The sequence below is a fragment of the Cherax quadricarinatus genome, chromosome 56, assembly GCF_038502225.1.
Source record: "Cherax quadricarinatus isolate ZL_2023a chromosome 56, ASM3850222v1, whole genome shotgun sequence".
In the NCBI taxonomy this organism is placed as follows: domain Eukaryota; kingdom Metazoa; phylum Arthropoda; class Malacostraca; order Decapoda; family Parastacidae; genus Cherax; species Cherax quadricarinatus.
Genome location: NC_091347.1, coordinates 10,393,445 through 10,409,242, shown reverse-complemented (window position 1 = coordinate 10,409,242; position 15,798 = coordinate 10,393,445). Strand labels below are relative to the sequence as shown.

The 15,798-nt window shown below is 40.9% G+C and overlaps 1 protein-coding gene across 3 annotated transcripts in view; it reads left to right on the top strand.

Moving 5' to 3' along the window:
- Positions 1–7,015: 7,015 nt before the first annotated feature.
- l(1)G0020 (RNA cytidine acetyltransferase l(1)G0020) overlaps positions 7,016–15,798 on the top strand; it is a 174,866-nt gene continuing 166,083 nt past the window's right edge. Inside the window, exons 1-4 of one of the 3 annotated variants that reach the window (XM_070097056.1) lie at positions 7,102–7,241; positions 11,399–11,535; positions 12,107–12,227; positions 13,636–13,896. In XM_070097056.1, the coding sequence (XP_069953157.1) occupies positions 11,474–11,535; positions 12,107–12,227; positions 13,636–13,896 (444 nt within the window). In that variant the 5' untranslated portion in view covers positions 7,102–7,241; positions 11,399–11,473. The other 2 variants (XM_070097055.1, XM_070097057.1) reach the window with 2 other exon arrangements.

Here is a 15,798-nt window from a genome sequence, read left to right as displayed (position 1 = left end):
TGTCCACTTATTGAGGAATACAGAGATAGACAGTATAATAACCTATGTGATATGTCAAGATACCTGGAGTTTACCTGGAGAGAGTTTCGGGGGTCAACGCCCCCGCGGCCCGGTCTGTGACCAGGCCTCCTGGTGGATCAGCGCCTGATCAACCAGGCTGTTGCTGCTGGCTGCACGCAAACCAACGTACGAGCCACAGCCCGGCTGATCAGGAACTGACTTTAGGTGCTTGTCCAGTGCCAGCTTGAAGACTGCCAGGGGTCTGTTGGTAATCCCCCTTATGTGTGCTGGGAGGCAGTTGAACAGTCTCGGGCCCCTGACACTTATTGTATGGTCTCTTAACGTGCTAGTGACACCCCTGCTTTTCATTGGGGGGATGGTGCATCGTCTGCCAAGTCTTTTGCTTTCGTAGTGAGTGATTTTCGTGTGCAAGTTCGGTACTAGTCCCTCTAGGATTTTCCAGGTGTATATAATCATGTATCTCTCCCTCCTGCGTTCCAGGGAATACAGGTTTAGAAACCTCAAGCGCTCCCAGTAATTGAGGTGTTTTATCTCCGTTATGCGCGCCGTGAAAGTTCTCTGTACATTTTCTAGGTCGGCAATTTCACCTGCCTTGAAAGGTGCTGTTAGAGTGCAGCAATATTCCAGCCTAGATAGAACAAGTGACCTGAAGAGTGTCATCATGGGCTTGGCCTCCCTAGTTTTGAAGGTTCTCATTATCCATCCTGTCATTTTTCTAGCAGATGCGATTGATACAATGTTATGGTCCTTGAAGGTGAGATCCTCCGACATAATCACTCCCAGGTCTTTGACGTTGGTGTTTCGCTCTATTTCGTGGCCAGAATTTGTTTTGTACTCTGATGAAGATTTAATTTCCTCATGTTTACCATATCTGAGTAATTGAAATTTCTCATCGTTGAACTTCATATTGTTTTCTGCAGCCCACTGAAAGATTTGGTTGATGTCCGCCTGGAGCCTTGCAGTGTCTGCAATGGAAGACACTGTCATGCAGATTCGGGTGTCATCTGCAAAGGAAGACACGGTGCTGTGGCTGACATCCTTGTCTATGTCGGATATGAGGATGAGGAACAAGATGGGAGCTAGTACTGTGCCTTGTGGAACAGAGCTTTTCACCGTAGCTGCCTCGGACTTTACTCTGTTGACGACTACTCTCTGTGTTCTGTTAGTGAGGAAATTATAGATCCATCGACCGACTTTTCCTGTTATTCCTTTAGCGCGCATTTTGTGCGCTATTACGCCATGGTCACACTTGTCGAAGGCTTTTGCAAAGTCTGTATATATTACATCTGCATTCTTTTTGTCTTCTAGTGCATTTAGGACCTTGTCGTAGTGATCCAGTAGTTGAGACAGACAGGAGCGACCTGTTCTAAACCCATGTTGCCCTGGGTTGTGTAACTGATGGGTTTCTAGATGGGTGGTGATCTTGCTTCTTAGGACCCTTTCAAAGATTTTTATGATATGGGATGTTAGTGCTATTGGTCTGTAGTTCTTTGCTGTTGCTTTACTGCCCCCTTTGTGGAGTGGGGCTATGTCTGTTGTTTTTAGTAACTGAGGGACGACCCCCGTGTCCATGCTCCCTCTCCATAGGATGGAAAAGGCTCGTGATAGGGGCTTCTTGCAGTTCTTGATGAACACAGAGTTCCATGAGTCTGGCCCTGGGGCAGAGTGCATGGGCATGTCATTTATCGCCTGTTCGAAGTCATTTGGCGTCAGGATAACATCGGATAGGCTTGTGTTAATCAAATTTTGTGGCTCTCTCATAAAAAATTCATTTTGATCTTCGACTCTCAGTCTGGTTAGCGGCTTGCTAAAAACTGAGTCATATTGGGACTTGAGTAGCTCACTCATTCCCTTGCTGTCATCTGTGTAGGACCCATCTTGTTTAAGTAGGGGCCCAATACTGGGCGTTGTTCTCGATTTTGATTTGGCATAGGAGAAGAAATACTTTGGGTTTCTTTCGATTTCATTTATAGCTTTTAGTTCTTCCCGCGATTCCTGACTCCTAAAGGATTCTTTTAGCTTAAGTTCGATGCTTGCTATTTCTCTGACCAGTGTCTCCCTGCGCATTTCAGATATATTGACCTCTTTTAGCCGCTCTGTTATTCTTTTCCGTCGCCTGTAAAGGGAGCGCCTGTCTCTTTCTATTTTACATCTACTCCTCCTTTTTCTTAGAGGAATAAGCCTTGTGCATACATCGAGTGCCACCGAGTTAATCTGTTCTAGGCATAAGTTTGGGTCTGTGTTGCTTAGTATATCTTCCCAGCTTATATCGGTTAGGACTTGGTTTACTTGGTCCCACTTTATGTTTTTGTTATTGAAGTTGAATTTGGTGAATGCTCCCTCGTGACTAGTCTCATTTTGTCGCTCTGGGGCTCCTCGCATACATGTCTGAACCTCAATTATGTTGTGATCTGAGTATTTTGTTTTTGATATGGTGACATTTCTTATCAGATCATCATTGTTAGTGAATATGAGGTCTAGTGTATTCTCCAGTCTAGTAGGCTCTATTATTTGCTGGTTTAAATTGAATTTTGTGCAGAGATTTAAAAGCTCGTGTGAGTGTGAGTTTTCATCAGAGCTGCCTCCTGGTGTTATTACTGCAACAATATTATTTGCTATATTCCTCCATTTTAGGTGCCTTAAGTTGAAATCCCCCAGGACCAAGATGTTGGGTGCAGGAGCTGGAAGATTTTCCAGACAGTGGTCAATTTTTAACAGCTGTTCCTGGAATTGCTGGGATGTTGCATCCGGAGGCTTTTAGACTACCACAATGACTAGGTTTTGGTTCTCGACCTTTACTGCTAAAACTTCCACTACGTCATTTGAGGCATTAAGCAGTTCTGTGCAAACAAGTGACTCTGCAAGCAAATTTCCTAAAATTGCTTGTAACAGATAAGTGAACTTTAGATATGTAGATATAAATCCATATGCATTCATGTTAACCCTTTGGAGCCAAGCTCCTAGACCTTTTGTGTATCCATATGCTCTTGCGCTACTTTCCACAGGATGGATAAGGGGTGCACAATAAACTAGCCATTTCGGTGGCAAAATCTAATCTAAATCTTCGTGTCATCGGCGAATTTGCTCATATCACTAGTAATTCCCTCATCAAGGTCGTTGCTATATATTATAAACAACGAAGGGCCTAACACTGATCCCTGTGGAACACCACCTGTTACAGATCCCCACTCAGATTTAACCCCATTTATGCACACTCTCTGCTGTCTGTGAGCCATGACAGCACTTTTTCTCCAGTGTCATGAGCTGCCACTTTCTTTAACAGTCTGTGGTACGAAACTCTATCAAATGCCTTACTAAAATCCAAATAAACATATCTGAGTAATTGAAATTTCTCATCGTTGAACTTCATATTGTTTTCTGCAGCCCACTGAAAGATTTGGTTGATGTCCGCCTGGAGCCTTGCAGTGTCTGCAATGGAAGACACTGTCATGCAGATTCGGGTGTCATCTGCAAAGGAAGACACGGTGCTGTGGCTGACATCCTTGTCTATGTCGGATATGAGGATGAGAAACAAGATGGGAGCGAGTACTGTGCCTTGTGGAACAGAGCTTTTCACCGCATTCTTTTTGTCTTCTAGTGCATTTAGGACCTTGTCGTAGTGATCCAATAGTTGAGACAGACAGGAGCGACCTGTTCTAAACCCATGTTGCCCTGGGTTGTGTAACTGATGGGTTTCTAGATGGGTGGTGATCATGCTTCTTAGGACCCTTTCAAAGATTTTTATGATATGGGATGTTAGTGCTATTGGTCTGTAGTTATTTGCTGTTGCTTTACTGCCCCCTTTGTGGAGTGGGGCTATGTCTGTTGTTTTTAGTAACTGTGGGACGACCCCCGTGTCCATGCTTCCTCTCCACAGGGTGGAAAAGGCTCGTGATAGGGGCTTCTTGCAGTTCTTGATGAACACGGAGTTCCATGAGTCTGGCCCTGGGGCAGAGTGCATGGGCATGTCATTTATCGCCTGTTCGAAGTCATTTGGCGTCAGGATAACATCGGATAGGCTTGTGTTAATCAAATTTTGTGGCTCTCTCATAAAAAATTCATTTTGATCTTCGAGTCTCAGTCTGGTTAGCGGCTTGCTAAAAACTGAGTCATATTGGGACTTAAGTAGCTCACTCATTTCCTTGCTGTCATCTGTGTAGGACCCATCTTGTTTAAGTAGGGGCCCAATACTGGACGTTGTTCTCGACTTTGATTTGGCATAGGAGAAGAAATACTTTGGGTTTCTTTCGATTTCATTTATGGCTTTTAGTTCTTCCCGCGATTCCTGACTCCTATAAGATTCCTTTAGCTTAAGTTCGATGCTTGCTATTTCTCTGACCAGTGTCTCCCTACGCATTTCAGATATATTGACCTCTTTTAGCCGCTCTGTTATTCTTTTCCGTCGCCTGTAAAGGGAGCGCCTGTCTCTTTCTATTTTACATCTACTCCTCCTTTTTCTTAGAAGAATAAGCCTTGTGCATACATCGAGTGCCACCAAGTTAATCTGTTCCAGGCACAAGTTGGGGTCTGTGTTGCTTAGTATATCTTCCCAGCTTATATCGGTTAGGACTTGGTTTACTTGGTCCCACTTTATGTTTTTGTTATTGAAGTTGAATTTGGTGAATGCTCCCTCGTGACTAGTCTCATTATGTCGGTCTGGGGCTCCACGCATACATGTCTGAACCTCAATTATGTTGTGATCTGAGTATATTGTTTTTGATATGGTGACATTTCTTATCAGATCATCATTGTTAGTGAAGATGAGGTCTAGTGTATTCTCCAGTCTAGTAGGCTCTATTATTTGCTGGTTTAAATTTGTTGGGTTTATCAGGGCCACTGACAGCATACGCCGTATTGAGCCCGGTTCAAATTATCTATTGTGATCAACAGCCTCAAAAACTTTACTGAAGAAAGTTCGTAAATTAGTTTAGCAGGAACGACCCCTCGTGAATGCATGTTGAGTATCATTAATCAGATTATGCTTACCTGGAGTTTACCTGGAGAGAGTTCCGGGGGTCAACGCCCCCGCGGCCCGGTCTGTGACCAGGCCTCCTGGTGGATCAGAGCCTGATCAACCAGGCTGTTACTGCTGGCTGCACGCAAACCAACGTACGAGCCACAGCCCGGCTGGACTGGAACCGACTTTAGGTGCTTGTCCAGTGCCAGCTTGAAGACTGCCAGGGATCTGTTGGTAATCCCCCTTATGTATGCTGGGAGGCAGTTGAACAGTCTCGGGCCCCTGACACTTATTGTATGATCTCTTAACGTGCTAGTGACACCCCTGCTTTTCATTGGGGGATGTTGCATCGTCTGCTAAGTCTTTTGCTTTCGTAGTGAGTGATTTTCGTGTGCAAGTTCGGTACTAGTCCCTCTAGGATTTTCCAGGTGTATATAATCATGTATCTCTCCTGCCTGCATTCCAGGGAATACAGGTTCAGGAACCTCAAGCGCTTCCAGTAATTGAGGTGTTTTATCTCCGTTATGCGCGCCGTGAAGGTTCTCTGTACATTTTCTAGGTCAGCAATTTCACCTGCCTTGAAAGGTGCTGTTATTATGCAGCAATATTCCAACCTAGATAGAACAAGCGACCTGAAGAGTGTCATCATGGGCTTGGCCTCCCTAGTTTTGAAGGTTCTCATTATCCATCCTGTCATTTTTCTAGCAGATGCGATTGATACAATGTTATGGTCTTTGAAGGTGAGATCCTCCGACAGATCACTCCCAGGTCTTTGACGTTGGTGTTTCGCTCTATTTTGTGGCCAGAATTTGTTTTGTACTCTGATGAAGATTTAATTTCCTCGTGTTTACCATATCTGAGTAATTGAAATTTCTCATCGTTGAATTTCATATTGTTTTCTGCAGCCCACTGAAATATTTGGTTGATGTCCGCCTGGAGCCTTGCAGTGTCTGCAATGGAAGACACTGTCATGCAGATTCGGGTGTCATCTGCAAAGGAAGACACGGTACTGTGGCTGACATCCTTGTCTATGTCAGATATGAGGATGAGGAACAAGATGGGAGCGAGTACTGTGCCTTGTGGAACAGAGCTTCTTATAATATCAGCTATAAATGACTCGAAGATCTTGGGATCTTAATACAGGGAATTCTTCACTTGCCTAACCTTTGTGCATGACCTGCTTCCACATTGGACACATGTGATACCACCTATGACTGCTGCACCTCACCTGCCTGCAATATATAAGCTAATTCTTCGCAGATTTACTATATTCTTTTCAAGATTGATGGAGTGACCACATCGACTCAAAGCTGAGGGACTGATTACCTCAAAATCCTGTTCTTCACCGTTTTCCTTTGTATGGACTGGCGAAACGTTTCCTCAGTAAAGATACCCAAGTGTTGCACATGTGTCTAATTTATCAACTTGTCGGTTCTCTGAACCATTCATCTACATTATTATTATAATTGGTGCGTTCCGGCGGTAGAGCGTTTACACGGCTCCTCTTCCACCCTGAAAGATTCACTCCAATCAATATGGGTGACTTTGTCAATGGTCCAAGTCGGACCGAAACGTCGTCGTAAGCTTCTGTCTTTTATGTGCGGGTTATTTGTGTATCGTTCCAGTCACGGTATTGTGCCTTTTTGTTATTTATTAAATATGGGTGTCTTTTCCTGATCAGGGCTTTACTATAGTAATTTTACCACTTGCATTTTTTCTGTCTAATGTTTTCTTGGCGAAACACTACATTTTACTGTACTGGAACATTTGTGCCACTTGTATTTCTAACTTCAGATTATAATTACGTTGCGGTGTCCGACAGATTGTAATAATGTTGGTAGAATTACCGACAATATGTACAGTAAAAGGACACAAGTGCAACTAATGTGACATTTTATTGTACTGTTTGTAACGGCTTGGCAAAACTCCTGGAGAGCGAAACGTTGCCACAATAAAATGTCAGATTAGTTGCATTTGTGTCCTTTTACTTTACAACTTCAGATTTAAGAGACTTCAGATTATATGAACCCGGGCAGCAGATGGTGTCAGTACGGCTCACCTTGGTGTCGCCCTTAATAACATCAATAACAATAACACGTGAGTTCCCTCGTAAAGGAATCTTTTTGTGTTTCCGCAGGAAACCTTATTTCATTTCCAATTTCCAGACAAATTTGGGCATCATATATATTTTCCTGACTCCTGAGAAGCACGACCCATTACAACATAAGTTGTGGTGACACTAAAACTTCAAAAACAACACATAGTAAGTTTATATTGAGGCCTCGTTCATAATTTGAAATTTGCGTTGGTTTTTTATTAGATAAGATTTGGTTGGTATTTTAAACCCGGGGGGAGGGTTAGCCACCAGTTTAATACAGTAGATCATCGGGAACTGTCAGTGTTGGTGTAAATGGTTAGAAAACTGACAGGTTGATGAGACACATGAGTAACATTTGGAAGTTTTTAATTAAACATTTCTTCAGTAAAGATTCCCAGATGTTGTATAACAATCTCATTCTCCAGCTTGTGGGTTAGTAAGTCAGTAAGTTTATTCAGGTACACATAAATACAGTTACGTAAGTTTTCGTACATAGCAGCATATGTGTAGGTTACCTAGGATAACCCAAGAAAGTCAGTCAAAGCGACATATCCATTTATCACACTGTGTTATTTCCATTATTATTATAATCAAAAAGCACTTCTTTTTGATTATAATAATAATAATAATCCATTATGGATCTTTAACCTTGTCCCCCAGGATGCGACCCACACCAGTCCACTAACACCCATGTACTACCTGCTTACTGCTATGTGAACAATGACAGTGGATGTAAGGTACCTACTTACTGCTAGGTGAACAGTAACAGTGGATGTAAGGTACCTACTTATTGCTAGGTGAACAGTGACAGCAGTGTAAGGTGATTAACACCAAGGTGCTTACTTACTGATAGTGACAGCAGGTGTAAGGAAACATGAGCATTTCCACCTGTGCCGGGGATTGAACCATGGACACTCAGCATGTGAACCAAGTGTGCTATCCACCAAGTCATGATAACCCTGGGTAATTACTAAGTTTAGGGGATTTATTGAGCTTTGCTAAAGTTTATAATAAATAGTGTGCAATATTGATTGGTGTGTGCAATGGAAATAATGATAAATAAGACAGTTGTAACACTTGGGACTGATCAGTCCCTCACTGAGGGTGAGGGACTGATGACGTCAGTACAACTGCTACTTCCAGTGTTGCATTCATTAGTATCACTGAGGAAGCCTGTTGTCAGGCAAAATATTTTCAAGAATAAAGTTGCCCAAGTGTTGCAAATATGTCTTATTTATCAAAATGTTCGTATTGTATGCCATTGATAATGTGATAATGAAGATAATTATATTTTGTGCAAATTGGAAAAACAATGATTTGGGGTATTTTTTATTTTGAGAAGAAATATTTATAAAATGACCCTTATTTAACTATAGTAACCAATCTAATGTAACCTAACTTAGCCTAATCCAACCTTACCCGACCAAATCCATCCCAGTACAACCTCTCCCATCTAAGACAATCTAGCTCAGCATAAAATGATGTACACTCAGGAGATATTTATTTCTCAAGTGTTGGTAGCATTGGAACTCCTTACGGCAGTCGTGCACCCTGATTAGCTCAGTGTTTAATTTACTTCATACGTTCTACCTCAAAAACAGCTGTTTCCCACTGAGACAGGGTAACCTGAAAAAAGAAGAAATACTTGTTCCATCACTGTCTTGCCAGAGGTGTGCCAATACTACAGTTCAAAAACTGCAACATATCTCCATTCTTCCTTCAATATGCTGGCACTGTACTTCCTACCTCCAGGACTCAAGTCCTGCTAACCGGTTTCCCTGAATCCTTTCATTTAACGTTACCATGCTCACATTCCAACAGCACGTCAAGTCATAAAAACCGTTTGCCTTCACTTGTTCCCATATAGCATACTCATGCACGTTTGTTGAAAGTCTAAGCCCCTCGCCCCTTCCTCCAACCTTTTTTAGGATGAACACTACCCCACCATCCTTCCACTACAGATTTATACACGCTTCAAGTCATTCTATTTTGTTTCTTCCTCTCTAAATGTCTGAACCATCTCAGCAACCCCTCAGTACCCCCACACCTCCTCATATCCAAGCTGTGAATTCTCTACATAATATTCACACCATACATTGCCTTCAGACATGATATTTCTACTGCCTTTAGCCTTCTCCTTGTCTCAACATTCACCATTCACCATTCATGCTTCACACCGGATAAAGGCTCGACATATATGTTTAACCCCTTGACTGTCGCAACCCCAAATCCTGAGGTGTCTCCTGGTGTCGAAAAATTTTTGAAAAAAAAAAAATGAATTTTTCCTATGAAATGATACAGAATCTTTTCCCAATGGTAATCACACCATAAGAATGAAATTTGGTGGAAAACTTATGAAATTACACTCTCGCAAAGTTAGCGACCTCGGCAATATTTACGAATCGGCAATTTTGCCCACTCTGAGCCCTATTTTCGGCTAATTCCATTGTTCCAGTCGACCAAACTTGTAGCTATTTCTTTAGAACTTCATTTGTTCTATCGATTGAATACAAGAAACTGCCCATTTACCGATTTCAACTACCCAATAGTGTGGTTAGAAATTTGCAATTTGGCCAATTTCACGCAAATTAAAAAATATGCCTATTTCAAAATAGGATCCAGAATGAACAGTGCAAACATTCCTGGCTCTAAAATAACATTTTCTTTGTTCATCAGTAACATCTCCAGGCTCCTCTGATATTACTCTTGATTTCTATTTTGAATTTTTATTCAAACAAAAGATAGAAGATTTATTGTTATGCAGACTACTGCAAAATTGTAATAATTGTATAAATAATGTCGACCCATTCATGACTGCATATTAAAATGGCTAGTTGGACATTTATTGGACAATGACATCATTTATTTGCTTTTGAACATTTGCAAAAATCAAACATTTCCCCTACTTTGAGCTCCATTTCCAGGTTCTTTTCATAGTAAAACCAATCAAAATCACCTCTATTTCTATAATATGTTTTCCATTCTAACAAATGGCACCAAGAAAATGAGAATACAACCATAAATACTATACGAAAATACACCACAAAATTGGCGTTTTAATCCAAAAACACAGTCGGAGTTTTTTTTTTCTCATTATGCACTGCATGCAGCAGGATTTTTTTATGTGGTGCGCACTGACCACACAGACCCATTCCCTCACATGTGGGCTACAAGCTTTCTCCTGCTTGATTTGAAGCCGCTAGAATTTTTGAGTATATATACGTCAAACACGGTGGCTCATAACATGTATATATACGACCGAAACAGTGAAAGGGTTAATGGGGTGTTCAATTAAAATAGCCATGAAGTGGACTAAATCAACTGTATTGGACGTCTATCTGGTCCAGTTGTACATTCAGTGAAATGGACTGACTGCTTAATTGCAAGTTTCTGCAGTCCAACATTTGTCCTGGATGTGTCCATTATCATTGTTTCTAATACCAACCTCTTGATGTGGAGGTCATCACACCTGTTGCCTGGTCCCAGACGAAGCCTTTCTGGTGTGGGGATCATCACATCTGTGGCCTAGTCCTAGACCAGGCCTCCTAGTGTGGTAATTACATGAGATTTTCCTAGTGTAAGACTGCATGTATATGAGCTTTTGGTATCCAGTCTCTGGCAGGCACTGCTGGTGTGTAATGGTACTTTAAGTATGTACATAAAAATAGTGGAGCAGTGCAGTGCCCAAACTAGGCAGGTTTTTTCATGCCCTTCGTGATGTTCAAGTGTTTTAGCTTAGCTTCAGTGACCCCTGCTGCTCATGCACAATAAAGAGAAAGCAGTTTCACACCAGATTCACTCATGATGCCACCTCTGATTTTTTTTATAAGTATACTAGTATAAAATGTTGGTATAACAGATCTCCTTGTGACAGAATTTGGACAAAATGGACAAAACATTTGGCTGGGTAAAGACTCAGTGAGTCTGCTACAGGAATTGTCTGGTAGTGTCATTGATGTAGTGAATGGACCCTGCTGCACTGTAACTTCAGTGCAATGGATCTTAAACAGGTTTCACTGTAATTATTTGTCCATGACAACATAACTGTAGCACCAGCCATTATTTTCCTAACTCACTAAATTTTAATGAAGCCTTTGTGCCCCTAGATAGATTCATCACTGCCATGTTAAATTTAGCCCCATGGTTCTCATGTATTTGTATTGAGACTAACTAACTGCTACCCACATCTGTGGAAATGGCACCAGCTTCTGATTCCTCATTTGTTGTGGTCATGTAATCAATGAGACTTTAATTTGTCTACAATGTACATATAATTCTGTTGATAGAACAAGCATTAAATAACACTTGTTTTATTTCCACAGGGTTGGTTCCAGGCTCAACCCAGTCATATACGATGAAGCGGAAATTAGACAACCGTATACGTATTCTCATTGAAAATGGAGCTGCTCTGGGGCACAGAACCCTCATGGTTTTGGTGGGAGACAAGAGTCGGGACCAAGTATGTCACTTCATGCTGCTTTTAAATAAATGTATTTTATATAGGCTTGTTAACTAAAGTTCTGTATCATAACAGTAGCAGTTATAGAACAATTCTGTTTATACACTCTTAGGTTTTTAATGTTACAAGTGTATTGAATATTTTAGTGCAAGTTTTATATGTATTGACATTTTCTGAAGTGCAAGTTTTGTAATTTTTATTTTTACAATATTTTAGGAAGACCCATTTAGATTCTATGGGTCATTTGTAATACAGTGGACCCCCGGTTAACGATATTTTTTCACTCCAGAAGTATGTTCAGGTGCCAGTACTGACCGAATTTGTTCCCATAAGGAATATTGTGAAGTAGATTAGTCCATTTCAGACCCCCAAACATACACTTACAAACGCACTTACATAAATACGCTTACATAATTGGCCGCATTCGGAGGTGATCGTTATGCGGGGGTCCACTGTAGTAGGGTATTATGACTTGTGATACAGTAGATCACCTTTTGTGTCTCCACCTACTGCTTTTCCATCTGTTTGCAATTAATTTTTTTTTTTAATATTTCTGTCTTTTGCCCCGAAGGTTGCCGCCTTTCATAGAGGTTCTACCCATTTCCTACCTTGCACTCCGACATGGCCAGCCATCGTGGTGGCACAGGCAGGCCAGTTCCCTTCCCATGCACCTCGGGCCTCCTTGTTTCATGGTAGACCTAACTTTGTTTACACGCTCTTCCTCGTCTCCTGTCTTGTGGATGTATACCATGCTGTTACTCCTGTGTTGTTGCTATATTTCTGATTTTTTTTTGCCCCGTGCTATCTGGACATCAATCATGGCACAGCATCAAAGAGGAAATTTAGTGTAAGTGAAGATGCAAAGAAGAGTAATAGTCATACTTAAACTTGGTGTATGTGTGGTTGATGCAGGTAAGATAAATGCATGTGTGATGATAACCCATTTGTGACATGCTGAAAAAAAAAAAAAGGGAAAGTGGTCAATACAGGTAAAAAAGCTTAAAAATTGCTGAATGGTTGGATTCAGGAGAAAAAAGTGTGCCACTTAATTTCCTTGTGATCCATGAGAATGCTCTATTTTTAATGTTAAACGGTGTGAGCAGGAAGTATAACCTGTAAACAAGTGTACCTTTAGCCATGAATGGTTTAGGAGTGTGCAGTACTCTTTATAACAGAAAGTTCACACTGTCACTATGGACAAAATTCGGAATTACCGACTTTTTTCCATTTTATCCAGTAGTTCCAACTGTTGTTCAGCCAAATTTGCTTTCTTCTAAAATTGTCAAAATCTTTTATTGAGAGGTTTTACTGTATTTCTATGGATGAATCCTTATGTGTAAAATCATTTATATTGTAGTCTATTGTCACTCTTATTTGGAGTATACCTTATTTGGAGGTCAACACCCCTGTAGCCCGGTCTGTGACCAGGCCTTGGGGTAGATCAGGGCCTGATCAACCAGGCTGTTACTGCTGGCTGCACACAAATCGATGTCAGGTGCTGACTTTAGGTGTCTGTCCAATGCCTAACTTGAAGACAGCCAGGGGTCTATTGGTAATCCCCCTTATGTATGCTGGGAGGCAGTTGAACAGTCTTTGGACCCTGACACTAACTGTGTTGTCTCTTAGAATACTTGTAGTGCCCCTGTTTATCATTGGGGGATCTTGCATCTCCTGCCAAGTCTTTTGCTTTTGTAGGGAGTGATTTTCGAGTGCAAATTTGGTACTGAACACCTCTAGGTATTCGAAGTGTATATTATAATGTATCTTTCTCACTTGTTTTTCAGGGAATGCAATTCAAGGACTTAACCGTTCCCAGTAATTTAGGTGTTTTATCATACTTATGTGTGCCATGAAGGTTCTCTGTACATTCTCCAGGTCAGCAGTTTCACCTGCCTTGAAAGGGGCTGTTAGTGTACAGTAATATTCCATCCTAGAGAGAACAAGTGATTTGTAGAGAATCATCATGGGCTTGAACTATTAAATAAATTAATAATGTTTTATATATTTTTCAGAATTTATAAGTTTATGTTGAATTTTAGTGATGTATTTTTCATCATACTAATTATATTGTTAATGTGTGTTATTTTTGCACACTATTAGGTTGTATTTTTGCATCACATGCTCTCCAAGTCGAGCCTAAAACAATCCAACGTTCTCTGGTGCTACAAGAAAGAGCTGGCTTTCTCCTCCAATAAGAAGAAGAGGATGAAGCAACTCAAGGCCAGGTTAAGGACAGGACTGGCAGAGATCAATGAAGATGATCCCTTTGAAATGTTTGTCTCCATGACAGACATCAGATACTGCTTCTACAGGGAAACACACAAGATACTGGGAAACACTTACAGGATGTGTGTGTTGCAGGTCAGTAAGTTTTGTAAAGGCTATAATCAAAAGCCTAGCTGTGGGGGGGGGGGGGGGCACTGGGGGAGACAGGGAAGGAGGGGGAGCAGAAGTAACCAGGGATGAAGCAAAGGTGGCAGTCACTTTCCCTGAACACATTCAGGCATATTTAGTGCCTTTTGTGTCTTTGTATTTTTCAGATATGTAGCCTTCTGTACCACCAGAACATACAGATGGATGAGCACTGCAGAAGGCCTATTGGCCTATGCTAGGCAGATCCCCAAACCTAACCTTTCTCACACATAATAGAGGACTACTGCAGTATGCCTACTGGCCCATGATAGGCAAGTTCCTCTTGAACCCAGTCCTTCCAATAATATATACATGTATAATAAAGACAAATTGCAGTTACAGTAAACTTTGCTTAGATGATAAAACAACAGATTAGCACTGCAGTAAGCCTTTAGGCCCATGCTATGCAGGTTCTGTAATAGTAATGGTAATCATGGTATGGGAATGTTGACAAGTTGTAGCTGATAATGACACACAAGCAGCATATGGAAACTTAAGAATACATTTTGCCTCACAACGTTCTTTATCAAGTCTGACATGTCATATCTGGTGGTAGTATAATATACTGTATATAGACATAAGAGAGGAACGTAGTTAGGTGTTAACACAAAAAATAAAGCAGGTATTAGAGAAGCACTGCAGTTGGTCTACTGACCCATGGTAAGTAAATCTTCAGATATGTTAGCTTGTTGAGTAGTACTTGTTGCAACAGTGGTGGTAGTAGTAGTAGTAGTGGTGGGGTTGGTGGTGGTGGTAGTACTAGAGAAGACTTTCAGTTTATCCACATATTTACAGAAAGTATTCAGTACTGGGGTAGTGGCTTCTCATTTGATTCACCTTTTTGAATAATGATATGAAAAACATGTAAAATCAGTTTAAAACTAAGTTCAAACAGAAATGTGGTAATAGTTTGTAATACACGCAGCAGAGGGTATTAAAAAGAAAAAGATTCCATGAAGAAATTGCAGATGTGGAAATATCAGATGCCTGGAAGAAATAAAGTTTGCCTTAGATTTTGTTATTAATGAATTAAAACATAATTGTTTTTTTTTTTTTTTATAAATTTAGCGGGTGAAATCAAAAGCATTTGGGAAATACAAATACTATAATGTGACCCAGTGAGAAATTTTGGCAGATGTTTGCTTAGATGTCAGAGACAGTCAGCCTGAAACTGTGCAGGAGTTTCTTTCATTTTAAGACACGTGCAAAGAGATAATGACACATACAAAGAGATAATGACACATACAAAGAGATAATGTGATGAAAGGTTTAAAAAACTGACAAGTTGAAGATTGAGACACTTATGCAACATATGGGAATCTTTATTGAGGAAACGTTTCGCCACACAGTGGCTTCATCAGTCCAATACAAATCAGAAGGGTGTAAGGAGAGGAGGAGTTTGAGGTAATCAGTCCCTCAGCCTGGAGTCGATGTGTTCAGTTCATCATTCTTGTAGAAAGTACAGCATAGGGCCATAGATGTGGCTTATATACTGTAGTCAGGTGAGGCGAAGCAGGAGGATGTGGGATCATAGTGGTACCATCCACTAGTCGAAGTAGGTCTTCGTCCAAAGGTTGAAGAATTCTTTGTATCAAGATCACATGATGTTGCAGTGTCTGACAGATGTGATAAATGGTTTAAAAAAACGACAAGTTAAAGACACTCCTCCTCTCCTTATACCCTTCTGATTTGTATTGGACTGATGAAGCCACTGTGTGTCAAAACGTTTCCTCAATGAAGATTCCCATATGTTGCATAAGTGTCTCAATCTTCAACTTGCCGGTTTTTTAAACCATTTATCACAACTGTCAGATACTGCAACATCATGTGATATTCATACAAAGAATTCTT